The sequence below is a fragment of the Narcine bancroftii genome, chromosome 9, assembly GCF_036971445.1.
Source record: "Narcine bancroftii isolate sNarBan1 chromosome 9, sNarBan1.hap1, whole genome shotgun sequence".
NCBI classification, from domain to species: domain Eukaryota; kingdom Metazoa; phylum Chordata; class Chondrichthyes; order Torpediniformes; family Narcinidae; genus Narcine; species Narcine bancroftii.
Window position 1 is genome coordinate 26,204,706 of NC_091477.1, and position 26,262 is coordinate 26,230,967.

The 26,262-nt window shown below is 38.4% G+C and overlaps 1 protein-coding gene across 1 annotated transcript in view; it reads right to left on the reverse strand.

Moving 5' to 3' along the window:
- Positions 1-26,262, reverse strand: part of fam13b (family with sequence similarity 13 member B) — a gene marked incomplete at its 5' end in the record, with an annotated part of 93,152 nt that overhangs the window by 25,215 nt on the left and 41,675 nt on the right. Inside the window, 6 exons of the mRNA XM_069899021.1 lie at positions 1,752-1,833; positions 4,227-4,365; positions 5,855-6,071; positions 13,044-13,109; positions 23,547-23,694; positions 25,837-25,894. Coding sequence (XP_069755122.1) covers positions 1,752-1,833; positions 4,227-4,365; positions 5,855-6,071; positions 13,044-13,109; positions 23,547-23,694; positions 25,837-25,894 — 710 coding nt within the window. The remainder of the gene's footprint in view (positions 1-1,751; positions 1,834-4,226; positions 4,366-5,854; positions 6,072-13,043; positions 13,110-23,546; positions 23,695-25,836; positions 25,895-26,262) is intronic.

Below are 26,262 nucleotides of genomic sequence, written 5' to 3' on the forward strand. Positions count from 1 at the left end.
CTTCAAAATTGGAGTACTTCCAAAAAATGGCCAGATTTCAGGAACCAATAACTGGTATTTTCTATTTCCTCTTGTTTATTGAAGATTACTTTGTATATTGTCCAAGGTTGTAAAAGGAAGTTTGGTCCATTGAATATGTGTTGCTCCTAGAACCTTGTGTTTTAGAGTGGAGAATGCTGTGGTCCTGTCCAGATATTTTTTTGGGAGATAAATTGGGACAGGTTTTTTTTTAAGTGTAGGTCACACACAAACACTTCAAAACAGATCTAATTTTAAATACTGAAGCTCTGCTCATGCTAGACAGTCCAGCGCCAAGAGCCTTTGCAAAAGCTTTGGAGAGTGCCCAAGAGACTTCACTAATGGATTGTTGTTTGCAACAGATGCAAGAACTAGTTGGAACCGTAGGCTGTCTGAAGTGGAACTTGCTGTTCCAAGAGGATCATGTGGTTTTTCAAGCAGAGAGAGTAAAACCAGGGGGGGGGTGGAAAAAAAGAGAGAAAGAGCGAGCGATCATTTTTACAGTGTTATAGCCAGCAGACGGGACTGGTACAGGACAAGCTCGCAAACTTGTGGAAAGCCCCTTTTGGAAGACGGCCTAGTCAAAGCCGTTGTGGTTCATGCAAGAGGAGAGGACTGGCTGTCTAATATTTCACTTGGAATAAGAAAACAAAAAGGAACTCTGTGGTGACCTGAAAGAAAGAGGTTATCATCTAGAGAACCCTGAATAGGCATGTTTCATCTGCAAGACACTGAGGTGACATCAGTTGTGGATGTCCTGGAACAACAACTCTCTCTCTGAAAACTGACAAGAACCTTCCTGAGTGGCCCAACTTTTACACTTGCACTGTTCCTGCCATGGTCCCCCTTGAAATATGTCACAACATGCATAACAAAAGTGGGTTTCCTGTGCGTGGGTACTTTCCTGTATAGCAATGTCCTTTTTCCCCCATATGTTGACCCTGTTTGTTGGCTGCGCAGCAAGGCCAGCGCCACTTTGGGGTCATTGGCCTTTAAGCTGCCCTTGCCATTCACCCACTGGTTCGCTTATTGGGGTCAGTGCCACTGTGTGGGCTTCGCTCACCACCCGAAGCGTCAGCTCAATCGAATAAAATGGATTAGTGCAGGATGGGTATAAATGCGTGACTGATGACTGGCAGGGATTTGGTGATCTGAAGGGCTCATTTAATGATTTATGACTATGACACTGTTTGATGCTATGGTGTATCCTCATTTTCATAACATCTTTGACCCAAATGTCCATACCACATTAGTGTGTTTACCAAATTATTATACTTTAAGGACAAACTTATCAGAATACCATGATTTGGTTACAGTGCTCTTTTTCTTGAAAGCTACAACTTGACTTGCCATGAGCTTTACCAAATTAAATCCACTTTTCAAAGTTAAAGGAAGCTATTCTTTTCAGCAAAGCATCTTGGAGGAGAATGGAGATGAAGTGGTCATGTTAACCAGATGAGTAAGTTCTTCCATTTGTGAAATGTAGTACATCCATAATACTCGCAGTAAAATAAGAACAAGTTCTGTGACATTCTGTTGTGACATCATTGGGTGCAAAACTAATTTAAAAAATTGTCAAAGATGCTTTCATAAGGAGAGCGTATCTTTTAATTTCAGTTTTCCAGTTAATAGTTTTCTACTTGACATCTCCACAAGAGATATTAACTTTCAAGAGCCAGTCAACGTTTTGTGTCAGTATCCTCCCTACAACAATGATGCCAAAATGTTTTTACCTTTAAACTGCTTGCGTAACTTGACTAATTCATTCATCCATTTCAAAACCTTTGGATTTGCTACTTTGTCACTGTGAGATGGCTAGAAGAAAATACCACATTTTACCATTAAATTAAAGCATTAGCACAAAAATATAATTTCAAAACTTTTACCTCCAAATTTCCAAAGTCACATTTAACAGGCTATTGCGTGCAGGCATACTACACAAGATATTGATTTTCTATGAAATTTAATTCCAAAAGAATGAAAATAACTCAGCATGGCCTCTTTGTAGGGTGGGGAGGGGAGGGCGGCATGGTAGGGAGAAAGAGTACAGGTGCTCTGCAAATTGGTTCTTTGTTTTATTGCATTATTACCACTTGTATCACATACAAAGACAACCTGGAATCCCCACCTTCAAAAAACATTTCCTAAAATCAGAAGCTCAAAAATTCTCACCTATTTTACTAACAAAATGCAACTCATTATATTTCTCTTGTTATATTATGTCAGACAAATCTCGACCCACTTGCACAACAGATCTATTGCATATGCTAGTGTAATAGTAGAGCTCTGGGGACCAATTTTTTGGGTCAAATTGAGGGTGGACTTTTACATGGATACAACTTTTTACTGTCGTAAGTAGCTGCATTGTTCAAGGCATCGGGAGCTCTGATGGCTGGGACCGGGTGCTAAGTCCGTGTTCAGGGCATCTGAAGTTTGGAGATGGGCAGCTGTGGCAAGGGTTCACATTTGGGGCATCAGGAACTCAGATAAGCATGCAGCTGGGGTCAAAAATGGGGGGGGGGGGGGGGTCGACATTTAACATGCAACATACAGAAAATATGCAATTTTTGGGCCAAAAAAGGGCGTAGGGATCGTCGATGTTTACATGGGATTGACTAATACACGAGTACAGTACAAAGGGTATATTAATTCTAATCTTTTGTTCTTCTCTCAAGTTTTCTACCTGGTTTTGCTGCAGTAGCATGCTTGCTTCTTTTCTAAAAAAAACTGTCCCTTCAACCAAATCATTATTTATAAATAGCTAAGGATTAAATACAAATTTGAAACATCCAACCATTTAGTCTTAAATCCAAAAGCAGTAACAATTCCACAAATCACTCAAGCACGCCAATACCTAGCCACAAATTCACAGGGGTTAATCAGTCATAATGGCCATTAGCCCCTTATGGTTTTTGAAAATCCAAATACAATGCATGCTCCTTCTTTATCAAAACTGCTAATTATAATCCTGGCAATCCCCCAGATTGCCAAATTGAGAGGTGAAATTGTAGAAGATGGAGAAGAATTCAGAGCCAAAATTATTTGGATCTATTGTTTCGTAAATGGACTTTAAAAAGTGCCAACATTGGGGATGAAGTAGAAGTGGCAGATGAAATTCAGTCCCAGAATGAGTTCTGCTCTCAACTCGAGCCTTCCATCTGCTGCATATTATCTAAAAAAATTTGGTGAAAGGTATTCAATATTCTAATAGGCTTATGACTGTGTAAATCAGAGATAATTTTCATACAATGAAAATACCTGAACTTTAGGAGACTTATTACATTATAAAATGTAATATTTTATGATATACAGATTAACTGATCTTAAAGTTCCACATGAAATTACAGAGTTATCACTTTTAGTATCCTCCAAAATGAAGAAATTCAACAATATTTGATCTTTTCCCCTGTATCACCCAATATACCTAAAAATGCATTAGATTAACACCTGACTGCCCTGTAACCGCATTGAAAATTCTGAAGAATTTGTGTATACTTATTTCTAAAAGCACAGGGGCTACTGAAGATACTAAGAAAGCAGCAAGGATAGTAAATTTTTCTTCCTCATTAACCAAAGAACCCAAGGCCACTGCTCTGTAATAGTTGATCAAGATAACTACCCATAATCTGTCAAAAGAGACATCTTAATAGTTCAACTGGGGGGAAAAAATGTTAATGAACTGGAGCATCTCATCAACTTTTCAAAATGACTCCACGCAGAAAGCAAAACAATGTTTCAGCACAAGCATTTACTGGCTTCGTGCTGCACAAAAAGGGTTCTCTTCTCCCATTAGAAAGTCCAAGATACAACATGTACAGTCTGTTCTGTCCATTGAGACTGCATCAGCCATTGAATAGTAATCTCATTTTTATTTGCTCCACATTCCGTTTGTGTTTGGTGGAACTTTTGTCCAACATGATCATAAAACACGTTAATGAAAATTCTCATCACTGGTGCTTTCAATACTTACCAAGTATGTAGAAACATCACAAACATGTCTGTCTCACTATTGTGTGTGAACATGGGCAGGAAATTATGCATTGCCAGAGGATGCCAAGATGCTTGCTGAATATTTTATGCTTCACAAAATTTCCAACAAGGATCAATTATTCAATTAACGAAGGGAAATTTAACAAAAATATTTCTAGTGTTTACCTTAATCAGCAATCCGTTATGCTAATTAACATTTAAAGTTTTCAAAAGCTCACCTTGTACTTTCGATCCTTTTCAAATTGTTCTTCAAATAACTTTATTTTCTTTTTGATATTCTGAATTTTTTTAGACAACTGCAATTGAATCTGCTCTTCCTTTTCATCATCTTTGGAATCAAATGATGATCTTCGAGGCCTTGAGAACCAATTACAATATTTAAGGAAATAAAACTTTCACTTAAACACTTAGAAGTACAAAATATGTAAAATCTCTCACCACTCATTACAAGGAGCTTGCCATCAAATTTAATTTAGACACACAGGCCCTTTCGACCCATGTGTCTATGCTACCTAATTAACCTATACCCTCGGTACATTATTTTAAATACTGTATTTGAGCATAGAGGAACCCCATTCCCCACCCCGCCCCCAACCCAAAAAGAAATTGCCTCAAAACCACTCTGGGTCCTAGATGTGAAGGTGACATTTCGGTGCCACCATTTTGCAAGATGGTGACAGAGGAAAGCTCTCAAACTACACAACCATGCTTTCTGAGTTGCCACCACTCAGTTCCTAAGGTAAGAAGGCTCCCTCCCTCCCTTCTTCCCATCTGCCAACTCTTTCTCCCTCTCTCCCACAGTGCTTTGAGGGACCACTGGTCCTCGATGATCAAGCTTTGTTCAATGACCACAGCTCCCTGAACAGATTGAATGAGGCGCAGAGGTGGGTGACATTGAGTGAGCAGCCAGTCGCTCTCTCACTGTCACCTGCCCCCGCGCCTCATTCAATTTGCTCGGGGGAGGGGGGGTCCTGATCATTGAGGCCCAGTGCTCCCCTCAAAGTACTGTGGGAGCAAGCGAACAATGGGACCCCCGAGCAAAATGAAGGAGGTAAATACATTAAAACAAATTTTTCCCTGAAATCTCATGCTAAAATTGGGGGGGGGGGGGAAGGGAAGGAAAGGGGAGTCCTATATGCTGTCAAATACCGGAACAATCATAACTTGAATGCAGATTATTGTGGAAAGATTTAACAATAGCAATTAAAAATGAACAGAAATAAAATGATTGAGAGAGTGAGGTTATCCAATCACGTGAATATGCAGGAAATAGAAAGAAATATATCACTTGCGAGGAACAGAGATTTGGTTTAATTTGGCTTCATGTTCAGCACAGACATGGAGGGCAGAAGGCCCAGTTCAAACAGTTGGGACAATAAGACTGGTTATTCAAAATTATCTCATTTTGCAAAGGATGACTATAGGATTTTTACAATCACCTTTGGTTAAAGGGATCCAAGAGATCAAGACAATCAATCCCAATTTTCAATTCAGTTGAAATGGGCACAGGTCTATAAACCAGAATGACATGATGAAACAATAAATGATTGTGAGTTACTATTAAAACTGCAGGCCTGGCTACCATTCATGAGATTGCAATACACTACAAAATTATCAAGTGCTCTGTTAACTTATTAAATGATTTGGCAATAGACTTATTCCCTGGTGGGGAGTAGAGGTCAAATGCTTAATTCTGATGGCAAGTGATTGTACAGAAAGATGTGCAGTTCAAGGACCAAATCCAATCTGGTTACCACACTGAAAGAAATAAAGCTCCAAAAAAATTCACAGAAGAATTGGCATCATGAAAAAGGTACAAAGGAGGAAAATTATATTAAAAAATTACCTAAAGGTGGAAAATCCTTTCAGTGAGGCAGTTATTGAATCAGACTCATCTAGAAAGCGCTGCCTATGACCAAAATTAAGGTAACGACGGCATAACATATGTTGTGAGTCTTCTTCAAGTGGGTGATTAGTCAGTCTTCCTGCCTGTGGTGAGAGTTGTGCCTCTCCCAATTCATGTTCATAATCATCCTGCCATGATTTAAATGCAGGGACAGGATCTATACAAATAACAAAAGAAAAGCCAATGAATATAGAGATTCAACACCACGCAAGTTTAGTAAAAACTAAGCCAACAGCTCTAACAGAAGATTAGAAGTTCCAAAAATGTCATTATTCTATTTCATTAAACAGTCATTGCTTGTCTTGGTGCATGCTAAAATATCACCTCTCAAATTGATGTTTATTCTACCTTACCTGGAAGCCAAGGAGTATTGAGTTTACATGCCAAATCCAGACTATGGAATGGCTCCATCCAACCTGCTTCAGGAAGCAAAAGCCAACAATGCTTGCTACTCCTCCACCCCTGCTTACTTATGACAACAATTTGATTCATTTGGGTAGTATGTTATGCACCATGGCCTCAGGTGGAATTTCTTTTGCCTACCAGAACACAAGACTCGACAATGATAATTCTTAGTTAGATCGAAACTTTATAACCTTGGATGACAATAATAAGCAAGAAGAAATTTGAAACCTAAGAGGCTGTCAGCTGGAGAAGGATGATCTTCTTTAAAAAAATTAAATACATTTAAATCAATAAATGCAAAATGATTCAAAAATGTAAATTACCCAAAACATTCCCATCTCTGTCAAAACTGTTCATCTTTCCACAGAAATGAAAGTTACTCATCTGATATTATGACTAACCTGGTGGAATTTCAAAATCTGATTTGCCAGAATAACTGCTAAGAAACTGCAGTAAAACTGGTAATAAGTCAAAGGGCTCAGGAACACAAATCAAATTACTGCAACCAAGACTTCTGAAGTAATTCAGGATCTGTGTTTTAGTCAGTGGTCACCAGATCATCAATGGGATCCAAATCAGACAAAAAGAAGATTTTGCATGAATGGCCCACAGGCTCAAGACACCTGTCAAGGAAATGTTCTTAAAAATAGGATTTGATTTCCATTTAATATGGATAATAATCCAACAAAAAATTTTTTTAAAGAGTTATTCAGAAGTCCCATCCAAATCATTAACTCTTGTTCTGATAAATAGATGTACATTTTCAGAATCTTATAGCATTGTTTCAGGCATTTTCACCTCTCCATTTCCCTTGACAAAGATGGTTTTCTTTCATCTTGAATCAATTAGTTTTTGAAGCTTCACTGTCTAGAAAATCCCACAGTTCCAAAACAAAACATTTTCAACAAGAGCCCCAGATTTCAATCAGAATCAGAAGTCTGGGTTGATATCAAATATAATATCATTTGCCACCACCATGGTTCAGATCAGTAATATTTCACAGTATGGTTACATACAATCTACATGAATCAACTACACAATGGGATAAATTTGGAACCTTCCAAAAAACTCTTCCTTCAGAGAAATAATATGGAGGTGCAGTTATTCAAGTTAGTGCACAAACATCAGGGACACCATATTTAATAAATTCTACACCATTTTCAAATTATTCATACCATTGAGATTTTTCAAGGTATTTTTTCTGCACCTTGAAGGGAAAGATATGAAAACTTTGCATTAAACCAGAATGGGAATAAAGTGATCCAATACAGGCAGTCCCCAGGTTAAAACAGAGTTCCTTTACCTAGGTCTGTCTATAATTTGAATTTGTATGCAAGTCGGAACAGGTACTTATATACTAAAACATAATAATACAGGTAATAATACAGTACATAATATAGTACTGTACACAATAATAAAAGTAACTACATAAAAGATGATAGAGAGATGGCGACAGTACGGGTACTCCACAGCCCTCCCGCATCTTTGCTCCTTCCGATCCATGCTCAGCTCCTTCGCTCGCTACTAACTCTGCCCCCGCCCCCCTTCCTCAGAGGCACCTCACCTGCTTGCTGTATGCGGTGTAGTCCAACAGCACACACTGCTGCTGCTTTTTCTTCTCGCGCCCCCCCCCCCACTCCCTCCCTTCCCCTTCCCTCTACCAGGCTGCTTATACCCTCACCCACTGCCTTTTCCAGGCTGCATGCAGTGTAGTCTGACAGCGGCGTCGCGATGGCGCATGCTGATGCTTCTTTTCCCTCCTCCCCCCTGCCAGGCTGCTCATCCCCTCACCCGCCTGCTGCTTTGTTCAGGCCAGTGCGATGCAGTCTCACAGCAGCGCCACAATGGTGAACGCCGCTGCTTCTATTTCTTCCCCCCAGTTCCCCCCCCCCCACAAAGTTAGTGTGGGGGCTGGTGGGGGGCTGTTGGACCAGTGCTGTGACTGTTGGTGACACAATACTAATAAAATTTAACAATTTTTAATCATTACTATTAGAATTATGACTCCGTAAATGCTCAAACCAGAAGTTGATGCCATTCTACTTCCGGTCAACTTGTCAGTTCATAACTGCGGGCTGTTTGTAAACAGGACTTTTTTAAAAAAAACCCGGGAACTGCCTGCAGATTAAAACATCTTCTATAGTTTGCAAGTATCCAAAATAAATTTGGATTTTAAGCAGCACTACCCTTATATTTTACAGTGTGTTATTTTAAAAATTGATTTTAGCATTTTCAACTCCAATTTCAATTTTCCATTCTGACATCAGTCCCAGCTGTTACTGCAGGTCACACAGCATCCATAGGAAGTAAACTGTAACCAACATTTCAGACCTGAGTCAATCATCAGGAATAAATAAAAACAGGTGAACTACCAAATAAAACATTGGTTACCTTTTACTCCCCATGGATGCTGCGTGACCTGCTGAGCTTTTCCAGCGCATTTGTGTTGCGCTAAACTCAAGTATCTGTGGATTTTCTTGTTTAACTGTCAACCTGAGCTACCCATTATAGTCACAATTGAGTGCAACATGAACCAAAATTCAAATGAAGGAAAAATGTCATTCATACACAAGTGGAGGATTGGATCAAAAGCTGACAGCAACAATGAACAGGATGAATGTGACATCTTACAGAGAAGACAACATTTGGAATGCACGCAAAACAGAACGGCACAAGTTCAGAGAAATACAGTGGATAAAAATAGAATCCATGATATTCAATAACTGGAATTTTGGATGGAGATTCTCCTTCAGATTCTAGTCAAAACATCTTGGACAGAAATACCTATACAATTTTAATGATTTCTACATTAGAGCTGCATCTTTTACTAATCTTCTCATATGAATAAATGTCCTGTGGCACTTTTCAGTGAGTTCATCCCTCAACCAACAGCACAAATAGACACACCCTAATTAATTGTGTAAAACTGTTCCTTGGATTTTACTGTGTGAAAATGTTTTTCTTTTAAATGACCACATTTCATACAGTACAACTCCAATTATCTGAAATCAGATTATCAGAAAAAAATCAGAAATCCTCAGTTGTCCAAAAAATTTTGAAGCCAAAATTATGTAATTTCACCTCTAAAAATTTTCAGATAAATGAGGATATACGAAACAATTAGAAATCCTCAGTTATCCAAAAGATTTTTTGGAGCTGAACTGATGTCACAGGTTGAAAATATTTTGAAAAAACCTTTGAGTAGAATTTCAAGTTTTTGGAGTTGCATTCATCTTATTTTGTTTAGAATTTTTTTTAGTGAAGGCTTAAAAAGCCTTCCCTTGTTGTTTGCTGTTGTTTAAACACTGTTACAATTGATTTGCTTTTGCTACTGGGCTTTTTTTTTAAATGACCAGTTATCCTAAAATATTGTTTATCCGAAATAGACCAGGTCCCGACCATTTTGGATTATTGGAGTTGTATGTAATTAAATGATTATGGTATCTTGGGATGTCATAGCAATGACATTTACTACATAGCGAGGACCTTTTTGATGTCAAGATCTGTGACAAACTATAGTAACTAAGGTTTAAATACCTTCAGTTCTGAAGAGTTTCTGTTTAAATAGAAAGAGCACATAGCAATTTGGAAGATGAAACAAAGGGACAATCAAGTTTTGAAAAATTGCAAACTGCAGCTGGGTTGTGGTTTATGCTGAAAGGAATACATTTCTTTGACTCTTCTCTCCAAAAAGTATTTGTGATCCAACTTGGAATATTTTTATAAATTAATATTTCAAACTGTTGCACAAGAATAACCCCCAACAACTTTCAAGCAGACTAACTACATGCTACTCAAATTTTGTAATAATACAATCAAATTTAATATTGAAAATTCAAAAACAAATATTCAGACACGTGTTGGGAAGGGTTATGGCTGTCATGTGCCAACACTGACTCCTACCTAGTTGGAGGACACACCAGCTGCCAATCAGTTTGGTTCCACCCCACCTTTTAGTGCACACCTTGCCATCGAATCCATGTAAATTACCTGGACTGGACTCTCCAGTCTGCCTGTGATTGGCCTTGGGCCACTGGCTGTTGTAATTGGATTAACCCTCCTGGCACTGAGCAATTGGTTCTGCTACGACCTGGGCTTGTCCCTCCAGCACTATAAAGGTGCCATGTGTTCTTTGTTCCCTCTCTTTGCCAGCTTGGGACTACCCTGCTTCACTCCAGGCCTAGAAATGTAGAAGGGCACTGGAGAAACTTGGTAAGATGTGCACTGTTAAAAGGGTTGGGAGCATTTAATTAGTGTCCCTTGTAGCCTAGAGCCATGTCTGCACTGAGTGGGGCATCATAGTGATTTTTCTTTGATCACTGTATGTACCAATTCTGAGAGCATGAGTGCACATTTTGTTCCCATGCTATTTTACCCACATTTGTTGTTAGTTGTCTGCTATTTTTTTCCCATGGTTGTGTGCGTGTATGCATGTTGCATCAGTTACCATTTCCCACACTTGCCTCCCCAACCAAAACTGTGTTCAGAGTCCTTGCCTAGAAGACCTACCAAACTTGTTTCCTCACTCACAAAACACATGGAAACATAGGACCAAAGAAATTACTTTTGCCTTTACAATCAGTACTTCAGTTCTCGATGGGTTCACAAAAATTACATCCTTGGAATAGTTTTTGCAAAATCATAAAGGCGACCCTGCATTATGAAAATTCATCATCTTGTCATTTGCAAATCACTACCTAAAAATGCATGATACAAATGAAAAAATACTGGCAAAATTTGAGTCAAAATTAAATAAATATGTGCTGCATTGTGGGGAGCCACAGTGGGCATGGCCAGTTCCTTAAAGAAATCCATTTATTCTATTTCCACCCAGTCACTGTACTTCAAACCATTATTTCAACACACTACCCCTCCCCCCTGGAACTCTTTCTCCACTTCCTTTCTCCAATGATCTCCAATTTCCTCAACCCTTTCCTAATTCAAGATCCTTGCATATTAAAGAAAATGTCCCACAGATGGAGCTTAGCAGTACTGTATTCAGACATCTCTCCTTGTCATCAGAATGGATAACGTGTGGCAAAGGAGAGACTCGGCTGTCACCACAAATCCAATTGATGCAGTGTCATCATACAAAAGTAATCACCGCACAGAACAGAGTGCCAAAAATTAAACGTTGATAAAGATGTTAGTTTCTTTTGAATGGGCCTATCAACCTTTCCTCCTAACTCCCCACCAAGTCTAATGTTGGCCTCAGCTATTAAATAACAACAACCTGTTATCATCAATAAAATGGTTGAATGCAAGACTAAAATCCAGTAGGAACAGTTGTCTAGAAATGCGATCTCCCTCCCCCCACCCCTTAGAGTTGGTGGTCACATGTACAGTTTGCAAAAATCAAGATAATTAAATAATTAAAAATAAAACTGAATATTAAGCCTTCTAATTTAATGCAGCATTTCTCCTTTTCCTTGCACTCACTCTTCCCCGCCACCTCCCCCCCCCCCCCCAAACCAAAACCACCTTTTAGACAAAATTATTTCTTGGCTTTGTTGCATCCATTGAAAGCTTTTTGCTTTTAATCATAAATGAATGGAAAATATTTTTTCAATATTTTACCACTAACAGGTAAAGGGAAAGTTACAAATAAGTCCATTTTAAAGGAGCAATCTACCATGTGTTATTTTAGTTAATTTCCCCAGAGCTGGCATTTACTTTTAACTTTTGACTAAATTAGATACCTTTTTCAAAGTTATTAGCTATTTTTCTGTATCATACCACTAACTAAAAACGTTGACATTTAAATCATTAAAAATAAAAGTAAATCAAATACAAGAATAAATTTTATTACATTTAGTGAATAAATTAACTATACAGTAGGAGACATTTGCCTTTTGTGTTTTTATTTGAATACTTAGTACAAGTTATAATAAAAAAACTTTAACTACTGCCTATTAAGCCATCATTCAAATGTGACAATCAAACTTCATGATAAAATCTCAACAACAAAGGGGCCAATTTTAAAGTGACAAGTTTTCCTTATTGTAATCGTGTCCTACAAAAGTGGGTTTTCCTTTTCCCTTGCTCAAAATATTGGCATTCAACAGTTTCACTAGTGCTGTCACACATTCCAAATTCCCTTTCTCTTACCACCTTGCCTCCAATGCACATTAGTCATGGGTAAAGTTGCATAAGTGTAGTGTTATTACAATCAAACTAGGTCCAGACAATCCTATTTTAGATGTCAATGGATAGTAATCAGGATTCTGAGCATTTCTGTCATCGAGATGGGAGGAATTTAAGCAGCCTATCTATCAAGCAGATTAGAATCAACAAACATGGCATTGAATGGTTCTGCCAATTACCAATTTGTCTGGTGCTAATCATTAACTTTATAACCTAAACAAAAAGATAAAAGATCTGTCAGTTGTGAATACAGTAGATGCTGATTATATATGTGCAAAAATTTTTAATTTGATACATAAAATAATCAAATGTATAAACTAGAAACTATTTTTGATTTGTGACTATTCAAAGAGTGTATAATTTAAAAATTAGTTCAGTGCAAGTGAAAAACATCACAAAACATCTTCCATTGTGTTATTTACAGAATGAATTATGCAGCTTACCGGTTTTCTAAGGATTAAATATTAAATTTCAAAAAGCTTCCATTTCCCATGAGTGATTTTAAACTAGCCAAATCAATAAGAATTCCTATTTCTAATGTTGGCTGACTGAATGCAGATTGATGCCAAAGCATACTTACCAACCCCATCTCTTTGCAGATGCATTGTTTTGAAATCAATGAAGGGAAAAGTGATTGTACATGGCGCTAATAGAACAAAAAAAATGGCAAAAACACTAGTGTGAGCAGCAAGCAGACAGAACCCATAAAACAGAAAACAATTAAAATTAATTCAATATCCAAGTCAAAATAGCATTTGCTTTTATGGTAAACATATACCACAAGTTAACTGATGAAAAGACAGCAAGGTATTTAAGAAGATTAAGATATGAATTTACATTAATATAAATCACTGGGATAAATTGCAATTTGCATCAAATCAGTTTTCTTTGGGGAATGGACCTCATAAAAGTAAAATACTGCATGAATGATCACTTTTTCCTCTGAAAGCCACAAAGCCATTTAAAACAAAATCCCCTTTTCCCATCATCCTAACCAGAATTGCATATATTTCAAATAATGTACATGCATTCTTATGGAACAATTAGTGCTTAAAATAATTGCTAAATATACCTTTACATTTCAAGCATGAACAACTTCACATCTTCTAACATTAGAGGGACTTCCTTGGAAACTCTAAAGCAGTTCATTTCTCTACACGCATTTCTCTTTAAATCCAGTTTTAAGCATAGATAGTGGAGTTAAACAGATAACCTGCAGATACTGAGAAATGTAGTATAATACACAAAAGTAGTGGAGAAACCCAGCAGGCCACACATCATCCAAAGGAAGCAAAGACATACAACCAATATTTCAGCAAAAAGCAGGCAGGAGAGCGCTCAGGCAGAATTTTACATGCTGTTCCTCCAATTTGCGGGAGAACTAGGTATGACAGTGCACGTTGATGTGGGAATGGGTATGGAATTGAAACAGATGGCCACTGTTGTAGTGCACAGAGGGAATGTGCTCAACAAAATGATCTCCCAGTCTGTATCCAGTGTAGAGATGCCCACAGCAGGAGCATGGATGTAGTAGGTGATCCCTGCAGATTCATATGAAATGTTGCTTCACTTGGAAGGACTGTTTGGGGCCCTGAATAGTGGTGAGGGAGGAGGTGTGGGTGCAAGTGTAGCATTTCCTCTGGTTACAGATAGGTACTGAGGGAGTGATTTATGGGATGGGATGAGTGGGCAAAGGAATCATGGAAGGATGGAAAGCAGAGAGGGGAAGGGAGAGGAGTCTAGTGGTGGGATCATGTTGTAGGTGATGGAAATTGCTGAAGATAATATATGGGATGCCGAGGCCAGTAAGCTGTTAGGTGAAGATAAAGGGAATTCTCTCCTTGTTGTGGTGGGGGCCAGGGTAAGTATATGGCAGGAGATGGAAAGCCACAATCTATGAAGGATGAGGGACATCTTAGATGTTCTGAAATGAAAAAACTCATTCTGGGAGCAGATGTGACAAAGGAATTGAGAAAAAGAAATAGAATCTTTACAGGGGACTAGGTGTGAAGAGGTGAAGTCAATGTAACTATGAGAGTTGGTAGTTTTGTAGAAATTGTCTATAGAGGGTTTGTCTCCCAAGATGGAGAAAGAGACATCAAAATTGGGGTGTGTTGACAGAAATGGACCAAATGACTTTGAGAGAGGTAAAAGTTAGCAGCAGAGTAGAAAAAGTTGAAAAGCTCATCATGGGTGCATTAGGCAGCATCATTGAAGTCGACAATATAGTGGAGGAAGAGTTTAGGCTTTTAGCATGGATTGCTCCACATGGCCAACAAATAACAGGCATCGCTAAGGCCAATGCAGGTACCCATAGCTCCCCCTTTGGCTTGGAGAAAGTGGGACAAGTCAAAGGAGAATTTATAAAAGTTCTGCCAGGCAGAGGAGGGTAGTGATGGAGGGGAACTGGTTGGGTGTGTTGTCGTCTCTTCCCCACCAAACTGGTATCATCTTACTCCACTTTAATCGCCTCTGGTCCAGACCCTCCCTACCCATATCCATAATATCTCACATGCCCTCCATCACTTCAACAATTCCCAGTTCCTGGAACTCAAGCACCTCATTTTTAATCATGAGCATCCAATTTCTGTCCCCCTTATTTAAGGTGTTAAAGCCCTATGTTTCTTTCTCCACAACAGCAATGCCAAACCGAGACTACTTCCAATTTGGTGGAACATCTAATATTCAGTCTAGGCACTCTTCAACCAAAGAGTATTAGCATTAACTTTGCCGGTTTCTATAAGGTCCCTCCCCTTTTTCTCACTCATTCTTTAACCCTGCCTCATTTTCTCCAGTTCCCCACTCCCCTCTCCCCTCTCCATTTAGAGATCTACTCCCTCCTCCATCACCTCAGCTTTTTTTCTCTCCCGTCTCACTCCACCTACGACCTCTTGTCTCTTGGCCTATGATCCTCACCTTGCCCATTCTTCCTTCTTTCCCCTCGCCCACCACTTTTTATTCAGGCGCCTGCCTGACTTTTTGCTCGTACCTTGACAAAGGGCTCAGGCTGAAACGTTCGTTATATATCTTTACTTCCTATGGACGCTGTGTGACCTGCTGAATTTCTCTAGCATTTTCATGCAGTTCAGATACTAGCTTATTTATAATATAACTTTCCCTTTTAATGATTTGCCTAACCTAGTTCACATAGCCTGGTAATATTTTTGTGATGAATGTAAAACATTAGAATCATGCACTCCATAAACACACTGGAAAAACTCAGAAGGTCACACATCATCCATAGGAAGTAAAGGGTAATCAACATTTTGGGCCTGAGCCCTTCATCAAGTAAAATAGGCCAGTGCCAATCTTAACGGCTTTTGAAAAATAGAAATCTTAGTTGTGATGTTGAGACAAGTCCCGTTAGAATGGCTGAAGGATTTTAGTTCCAAATTAAAATGGTTCATATGGTCAATGACAAGGAAACATAGGGCAGCACGCCTTCACAGCGCCAGCAATTAGGACCAGGGTTCGAATCTCATGCAGTCTGTAAGGAGTTTGTATGTTCTCCCTGTGTCTGTGTGGGCTTTCCCTGGGGCTCCGGTTTCCTCCCACCCTTCAAAAACATAGAAGTTAAAATTGGGTGCAAATTGGACACCATGGGCTTGTGGACCAAAATGGCCTGCTACTGTGCTGTATGTCTAAATTTACATTTTAAATTGTTCACTCTGATCCTTGGTGAGACAGCAGGCTAAAAAGCTGCCCACAAAGCTTTTACAAATCCTACAGAGCATGTGGATGTCTGTTCTGATGCCACTTGGAATAGGCACTTTCTACAGAAGAATTGCAACATGCAGCAGTAGAACAGGTAAGTCAGGCAATCCAACAAAAAAATTTCTAAATACTGGAAAGTTTACAAAAAAGAGATACAAATCACACTTAAGTAATTGCAGAGAAAGTGAAATATACTCAGGGTGAAAGAAAAATGAATGTTTCTAAAACATGAAATTAAGTAGTAACCATGATATAAATTATTGCTTTTCCTTTCTAAAAGAGGCCACAATATTAATTTCATGGAACTAAAGATTGATCCATATCCTTTTCTTCTTTCTCTAAAAATTACAACCACACAGCTGAGACAATATTTTAATATAATGGCAAATCTCATTTTAAAAGACTTTTCTGCTGAAAAACATACCTGCAAAAAGTTTTTTTGGATTACCATATATATCAGCATATAAATAGGGTCTTGAAATCCTCAAAAAAAATCACTCAAAAATCAGGGATTGACATTCTCCAGATATACTTTTAAGACCTTAAATTCAACTCAAAAAACCTCTCAACATAGATTTGGTGTATAATATGACCCTGGAAGCACCACCCCACCGCCAGCATGTTACAAACTAATAAAACCTTATTAATACTAACAAAGGAACAGCAATGGAAAACTCACCCAATCCTAAAAAATTGTTTTTATTAGAGTATTAATAACATTTCTTACTTATCTCTTAAATTTTGTGTGTGAGTGGGTGTGTTAAAGTCCACACTATTTCAGTTTAAACTTGAGTCTGAAAAGTCAATTTTAAAGTCGAGTTTCAAGCTTCTTGTTAAACTTCAGGATTTTTTTAAATTGTGGTTCAGAGGTAATTATAATGCACTTTTAAACATTATATCTTCACATCTCTTTAAACTTACAAGTCTCTTGATGAGCTGTCTTTCAGAGAGGTATTCTTCACAAGTGTTTTCACAAGTTTCCCCCTTTCTTGTTAGGGTTGTAGAACAGTGATCTCACAATAAATTATTTTTTCCGGGTACATGAGGCTGCCTCTCTTTTCTTCAAAGAGCAGTCAGAAGTGGTCTTACTTATTTAAAAGCCACTTATGTTGTTTATCTCTATAATAAGGATAATACAATACAGAACAGTATCTCCCTCACTTTATAGAGATTATTGTACTAGTCCTGTCTTTCCAGGATGTCAAGTTTCTTCCGTCTTCTGATAACATATGACTTGACATCACCACAGTTTTAGTTTCATTTTTCCAAAACCTCCTGCCTTTCTTCAAAACTACTCCATATCCATAAAAACCTCTGACCTCATCTCTATTCAAGTACCGAAAGTGTTTTAAGATTCTAGGAAGTCTGATGATCACAAACACAAACCTGTTTTGTTTAATCAGATAGCCCCCTTCAGCAGTTCTTCTTGACTACTTGAGTTTTTCATAAAGCAAATACTTCATTGTTCTTGAGTTTCAATTAAGAACACCAGTACTATTGTGGTTCTATTTTCCAGTTGCCAAGACTCCAACTGAGTTCTCTCTTATTGCAGTGGTGTTTTGGCAAATGTGCTGTGACCTGAGACCCAGTATTCAGCCCACATTTCCTGCATTCGAAATATTTTTAACTCTAACGTACTTATACTAAGACGTGACCCATCCAGCGCAGCTGGATCTTCAGCAGCGTGGACTCGATGCTGTCGACCTCTGCCATCTCGAGTACCTCGACGTTAGGGGTGTGAGCGCTCCAATGGATGTTGAGGATGGAGCGGAGACAACGCTGGTGGAAGCGTTCTAGGAGCCGTAGGTGGTGCCGGTAGAGGACCCATGATTCGGAGCCGAACAGGAGTGTGGGTATGACAACGGCTCTGTATACGCTTATCTTTGTGAGGTTTTTCAGTTGGTTGTTTTTCCAGACTCTTTTGTGTAGTCTTCCAAAGGCGCTATTTGCCTTGGCGAGTCTGTTGTCTATCTCATTGTCGATCCTTGCATCTGATGAAATGGTGCAGCCGAGATAGGTAAACTGGTTGACCGTTTTGAGTTTTGTGTGCCCGATGGAGATGTGGGGGGGCTGGTAGTCATGGTGGGGAGCTGGCTGATGGAGGACCTCAGTTTTCTTCAGGCTGACTTCCAGGCCAAACATTTTGGCAGTTTCCGCAAAGCAGGAATTATATGGCGAGCTCTCCACTGGCCACCGTGACAGAGGTGCACCAAAGAAAAGGTACAAGGACTGCCTAAAGAAATCTCTTGGTGCCTGCCACATTGACCACCGCCAGTGGGCTGATAACGCCTCAAACCGTGCATCTTGGCGCCTCACAGTTTGGCGGGCAGCAGCCTCCTTTGAAGAAGACCGCAGAGCCCACCTCACTGACAAAAGGCAAAGGAGGAAAAACCCAACACCCAACCCCAACCAACCAATTTTCCCTTGCAACCGCTGCAATCGTGTCTGCCTGTCCCGCATCGGACTGGTCAGCCACAAACGAGCCTGCAGCTGACGTGGACTTTTTTACCCCCTCCATAAATCTTCGTCCGCGAAGCCAAGCCAAAGAAGAAGACTTATACTAAGATATTTTTATATGAAATATAGCTTAACATTAACCTAAATATCAATATTAACACAGATCCATTACAGACACTGCCGCTCCCTGACATTTCCCCACTGCTGGGCGTCACCATAACCCACCCTTGCATTTTACAATTGTAGTGCCCAAGGTCGCTGCTCCTGCCGGAGCCAACATGTAGCCGAAATTCTTGCACTGAGCACACTTGGGCAGTGATGTGACTTCTTCAATGTGGACGGCACTGCCCTCAATGTTGAGAATGGAGTTGCCAACTCAGGCTGCAGCCGATGGTGAAGACTTGGACCCAGCACCGTTTGGTATCTTTCTTGCAGAAAATTTGTGGTGTTTTGGCAGGGGGGGGGGGAAATATCCACTTATACACATATGATAAAACCATTAAAATGAGGCTGAAAATGGGGAGCCGACTTGTACACTGAAATATTCGTGTAAATAGATACAGTAAGCATCAGATGTAACAATAAGCAAATTTACCAGAAGAGACCAAATCAAGCACCAAGTTCTAACCAATGAACAGTGTTTTCAATTTGTTGACCATATCAGATGTAATTGTGACTGGCAACACCATGATAGATCTTCTTTGCTTTCAGTTTCCTTCAAACCAAATTTCATACCATCCAAATTATAGGCATATGTTAATTTCACCCTCAACAAACAACAAATTTCACTTGACTAATCTGTGTGCTCCACTCAAAAGATCTTTTCCCATGTCAGGTCCAAGTTTTGAATTTGACATAAATGTTTTAAGATTAAAAGGCAAATTAAAAGACAAGTTTACTTTAAAAAATTGTACTACACTACTGCTCTAAGTAGAAGAATGCTCAAAATTTCTCATGAGCACAAATGTTATACTATATTTTAATTTGGAAGGTAACATTTGCACTGAAAACAATCACCCAATGACAAAAAGTGCTTTGATAAACATTTAACATTTCTTATTCTTAATCAACTCCATTGCAATAAAGACAAATACATAATGAACTAATTGCATCATACTTTCTGATGTGTTCATGGGTAAATAGAAAACTCTAAATAAAGAGATGTGCTGGAGAAAAAAAAAAATCAGGATCTCATGCAGCATCCATAGGAAGCAAAGGGTAAGCAACATTTCTGGCCTAAGCTTTGCCAAATGGTTCAAACCCAAAACATTGTTTACCATTTGATAGATGCTGTGTGACCTGCTGAGTTTCTCCTGGACATTTGTTTGCACTCAACCCCTGCATCTGTAGACTTTCTTGTTTAATTCTGAGAATTTTTCCCTTTTAAGTGGTTACTTTCATTTATTCCCACATACTTTTCTATTCATCTCCTATAATCCTTTTCAATTATTATTTTCTTTAGGTCTTCACAGCATAGAGCTATGTACAACATAAAGCAAATATAACTAAATTTATTGTCCCATTGAAGTAACTGATATGATAAATAGCTTAGATCCTTCCAGAATTTCACTAATTATACATTGCCATACTGAAAATTGGCCAAATATTCCTATGATTTTTAAATTTAAATTTTGACATACAGCACAGTAACAGGCCATTCCAGCCCACAAACTCTAAGATTTTGAAGGGTGGGAGGAAACCAGAGTACCCAGAGAAAACCCACGCAAACACAGGGAGAATGTACAAAATCCTTACAGACTGCTCCAGATTTGAATCCCAGTCACTGGTACTGTAATAGCGTCATGCTAATGCTACAGTGATTAACCAATCCTCAAACCATGCTCATGTGGCACTGTTAATCTAAAATCCTTAGTTTTGTTTAACAATCTGTTGTACAAGATTTTAAATATTCCAAACATACACTACTACTGGTCTCACCGAAATGTACTGAAAATTTCACATTCAAGAATTCTCCATCAAAAACAAATGATCTTTTTTTAAAAATCAGGATGACTGCAAGAACATCCAGTTAATTGGTGTTTTTAATTACCAACTAGATTAGAATATCCAAATAGCTCTTTGCTCTTCAAATAATACCTTAAAACATTAAATATAAAACCTCAACAAGAACCAAATCTTCTTATGTCCTGTTGTACAAATTTTGTCTTGGCAAACACTACAAATCTATTTGGAAAGATCTGACTTTCATAGTTCATTTTTGCAAAAATTGATTCATCTAAAATTTGAACTGTATAACTCCTTTAGCAAATGAAATTTGTTTATTCTCTGGTGTGAAACATAATGATTGCTGTGCAAGTCAGTTTGCATCACTCAAATTCAATCAGACTTTTTCAGTCAAAAAATAAATAATTCTTCCATGATTTCCACTTCAAGAGTGCAGAGAAAGACATCAAAATCTGGGCCAAGATTCCTTTATGGTCATGTACACAATACACAAAATCTGTTAATTTTTAATTACCCTGCACAAAAAGGTGCCACTAGACAGCACCTTCATCAAAGGAAAGAGAAGCACATGAGAGTCCTTTCAGAGACACAATGTCCATGGATTCACTTTGTAATCCTGTCCATTCCATCAATGAACCCGATCAGCGAACAAGGCCATCCAGAAACACTTCTGGTCATCGGCTCAAAAATCCTGATCCTGATATTTGATTATCACAAGCCTGTCTCCAGCAGCCCAGTCTGGTGTAATGTATTTGGCCTTAAGCCCACTGTTGTGGACTCCTTCCTCTCCCAGGAAGCAGCTTCTCAGTTGAGGGGGCGGGGAGGGGAGTGCATGGATGGGTGTTCTCCCACTCTGATACCCTGAACTAATCCACTGATCTTCAGAAGCCTACAAGCCCTTGAGGTCTACTACCAAGCACAGACAACATCTTGGGCATAGACCTCCATGGGTTCACAGATATTAAAAAAAACCACAACACTGGCCCCTTCTACAGGCAGTTTAAAACTTGTATGGGGATATCAGCATAACATCGGGAAGTAGGACACCACAGAGCATTGTCTTAACTCTCATGTGTCTGCACCAGGAGCAGCTCTGTCATTACAGCATCCCTGCCATTTTTTCCATGTAAAATACTGTTTGCAGGTTAACTTAGCCACATTGTATTTACAGTGCATTGATGGATCATTGTTCAAGCTCCAATTTAAATTAAAAATGGTGTGCATCTCAAACAACCCAACCCAAAACAGTGACTCTATCAACGTCCAATTTTCTCCCCACCTGCCTTTGAACAGCTTCACCCAATTTACAATTTTTCAAACATCCCACTCCGCGTCTTGCATCTGAAATATTACTACTGTCATAATCTGAGATTTCTCTTCCCTACAACCTCCACCACAACTTCTCTTCAATCCCCACACCATCACAGATACTGTTCAACCCATCATATCCCACAAAGAAAAATGTGAGAGCATTTAGTTTTGCAAAGTCTATGCCAGTGTCTTGAGCCTCATGGGCAACAGAGTAACTGAACATAGGGATCTTCAGACCTGAACGTGAGCACAATCTTTGGGATTTTTGTTACTTTTGCCCACTAGTGCTCTTTTTTCAGTAGCCCCCTAAACTTTATATACCCCGAAACAGGAAAGACCCTTTTCAATTTCCAACTGTTATATGCTTGTGTTTTTTTTCTCCCCCCAAGTCTTTAATATCCCCTGATATTCAAGATTTCCTGGACTTGCTCTCATTTCCTTTCACCATTGCAGGAACAGATTCATCACAAATGCATCATTTCACATGTAATGATTAGTCAGCAAACCTACCTGAATAGTTCCCAGTCGACTTTGTCAGGATCTGTCTTATATCATTGAAGTTGGCCTTCTTTCAGTTCAAGGCCTTATCTTCCAGACCACCCAATTCCCTTTCATAACTACCTTTATATTTACCACTTATGGTTAACATCTTTGAAATGCTCCTCACTGAACTTAAGCTATCTTCCCCAAGATTAGATCACACACCAGCCACAGTTTCTTTCAAAGGTAAACTAAAATTAATCTGTGTCCCCTTTTTCAGTATGTAGAGGTCTGAATAATGAACCAGAGACAGGAATTCAAATTCACTCATAGTAGGGGGAGCATTTAAATTAAATAATCAAATAATTTAATTCCTGTCTTATAAAATATTAATTAACCACAGAAGGAAATCGACCATCCTTACATCAGTAAGATTTTGTACCAGAAACAATGAGTGGCAAGTTACTGAATTTAAAGGGTAACTAATAATGGACAAATATTGATTTAGTTAATTGCACCCTCAAACCAAACTGATTTTATAACATTTAAGATCCAGTTACTAGATTCTTGAGTTGCAACAAATATTGTACTTGGAAAATTTATTTAAAACTAAAAAAAGATTTTTCAAAAGGTGCCTAATCCTTTGAAGATTATAATTTTAAAAATAACTCCTCAGAAGGCTTAGCTGGTGCAATGGAGGTGGAGGTGTGAGCTATCTAGCCACAGCTACTTTCACTGGATTGTGCTTTTATGACAAAAGATTGCCGAAACACTGAGGCTCAATATGATTTTAATCTTGAAATTCTTAGATTATTTGCAAAAATTTAATGCATTAATAAATGAATGTACTTGTGGCTATGACAATAAACCAATGTACAGATGAATGAAAGTCTTGCTTGTATTTTCCCCAGGTAGGTAAAACATACCAAAGTACAAATTAAGCCAATTGGGCAAACATACATCTGAGCAGAAATTTAACCATGTTTTTGAATAAGCCAATAATTACATGAAATTTGGAAGCTGTCATTTTTTTTCCCCCCAATCAGTTGACAACAAGCCAATGAAAACTTCAAAAACAAGGTAATCAGCAGAACAACTCAAATAAATCCATTGTGCCCATCATTTTAAGTCTTAAATTTTCTGAATATGCAATTACCTTCCCAGATATTTGTTTCAGTCACCTGCTTCAGATCAAGGCGAGCAATTTCTGGGCGTATTCTGTTATCTCGAGTTGAAACCTCTAGACTTTTTGGTACATCAGACTCTTTATTAGCGTTTAGATCATAGGTCCCAGAACACAAATTCTGAAAGAGTAGATGGGACAAAAGGTTCATGAACTATTAGCAATTTGTTAACAATCTGCAATGTTCACATGGTAGTCAGCATTTTTCTGAGAAAAATATTAAGATTTCAGAGCTGCTCTGATTTCTTACAGTGCACTTGGTTTATCATACACAGGTACATACTTTATGCTTTAAAAAAATGGCTAGCAACTTGCTTCCTTTCTAATAATGAAATACCCCCAGGATGCAAAGTAGCTGCCTACTCACTATATCCCAGCCACCCAAAGGCAGCTTTTCTATATTGAGGTCTGGGACAAATCATTACTGCACAAGTACCCAGGTTCACAGCACTTGACTGTAATAGTGGGAAAAACAGTAGATTATGCAAACAAGGAGAGGCCAGAAAACTTAGAGGATCAGGCAGCCCTGTTGAATAGATATGATCAGGATTTTTTTATTGAGACTACAAGAACGGGTGTTATCAAGTATATCAAGGGGGGAAAAAATAGTGCTGGGGGTGCGGTTGAAAGAAAAGATGGAGAGGGGCTAAGAGGTGACAGAGTATTGGACAGAAGGCAAGAGCAGGGAGAGACAAATCAATGGTAGGGACAGAAAATGTTAGAGAAAATAACAGGAGTAGGTAGAGTTGGAAACAATGGAACCAGATAGAGGTGAGGGTTATCCAAAATTTAAAAAAAAAACGATGTTAAGTTGAACGTTGTCCAGGAGCAATACAATGAGTTTTCCTCAAGTTTACATTTGGCTTCATTCGAGCAGCGCATGTGGTAGAGAACAGACATGTCTGTGTGAAATGTTGAGTGGGATACAGGAGTTCAAGGTTAGACCCACAGATAGAATGCAGGGGTTCAGTGAAGAGGTCACTCAATTGGTGCTTGGTCTCTGTGCATGCAAAGCTCTGCTTCACTAGGAATGTCAGCTTGTGGCCCTATGTGGAGATGAAGGGACGAGTTTTGTGCTTTCTGCAATGACAGCAGGAACTGATGAAGGAGGTGGAAGGGTAGGTGGGTGAAAGGCAAATCATGGATTCTCAGGAAAAAAAATTCCTGTGAAAAGATGACAAGAGTGGGGATTGGAAGATATGGTTGGGGGTGGGAATGTGCAGGAGAGTCAGATGCAGAGATTGGTGGGGGATCCTAAACTAATTTTGTCGAGGGGGGGGTGGGAGTAGGTGAGGCTGAAAGTACAGGAAATAGAGTAATTCTGGGTATGGGCTTTATTAATGAAAGTAGGACAATGCACGTTTATATAAAAAAAAACATTTTGGATGCCCTGGAGTGGAAGACCTAATTCCGGAAATATAAGTACGAGTTAGGAGAAAAGCATCTTTTAGAGAAAAAAAATTATTTGAACAAAATGCTCAACAATGTATAGACATTGCACTCACCTTCAAAAATTCAATTACTCCAAAATGAAAATAATTTAATTTTGGAAAATAAATACATCACTCTACTGCTATGGTATTGCATTTCTTGTTTTAATGACCATGGACTAATTTCTATTCCTGAAGAAGCATGCAAGATTGTGTACACTTAATTATTTTTTTTTTTAAAAACAGCGCAACCACTATTTTCTTGTTACAATGTTGTTATTCTTCATGTCTGCTGCAACAAGCAATTTTCCATTTCCACCAAGATTAAATCTAAAATCAAATCTTTGTCATCCTTCAAAACAAAAACAAACACAATCTCTAGTTAATAATATTCCTAAAAACTATGTTCTCACCTACTTTGGTAAATCGAGCTTTATTTCCTCTCTTTGTTACTATTTAAATAGATAATTTTAAAACAAATATATATGCCAACTATGGGGACTATTTGATGCCAGATAATTTGCCAATTTCTTGAGATTGGCTGCTATTTGGATTGGCAAACTGACCTGGGGGGGATAATTTTAAATGCGTATTTTTACCCATTTATTTTCCACATTTTTTTTGCTGGTTGCTTGAGGCTGCCAATTGCTTGAATTCTGGATAACAAGGATTTTACTGTATCTGGATAGTAGCTGTTCCACTGGCAAATGCAGTAAAGATTTAGGCAGGTCATGTCATATTTAACTAATTACTATATGTAGATCAGAGTAACCGAGTAACCCTGTTCTGAAGATTTGAGATTTTTAAATGAATGTCAAAGTGTTCTTACTCACCAAAGTTAATTTTGAAGAATTATCCATGCCAATTTCAGAAACTGAAGTGCATTCCTTCCTGCATAAACGAAAATGCATTTCATATTTTGCCTCTGGCTCATTTTCAAAGTGTTTTCCATACATGGGCCTTTTCCATATGTTCTCACAGAAAATCAATATGGGCCAACGTAAGATTTAAAATTCATCTCAAATATATTATTCAAGAAATGAAGTACACTTAAGATATGACATTATAAAATAAATATAAATACTAATACAACTTGTACAAAAGTACCACTACATTGTCCAAGATATTTAAAGATAAAATAACTTGGTTACCAATTTTCTTATCACCAGACATCTTTAAAGTTATTTGAAAGCATGGTAAAAGTCTTCAAAAATATACTTCAGAAGATGCCTTTTACACATTTCATATGTTTTTCTTTT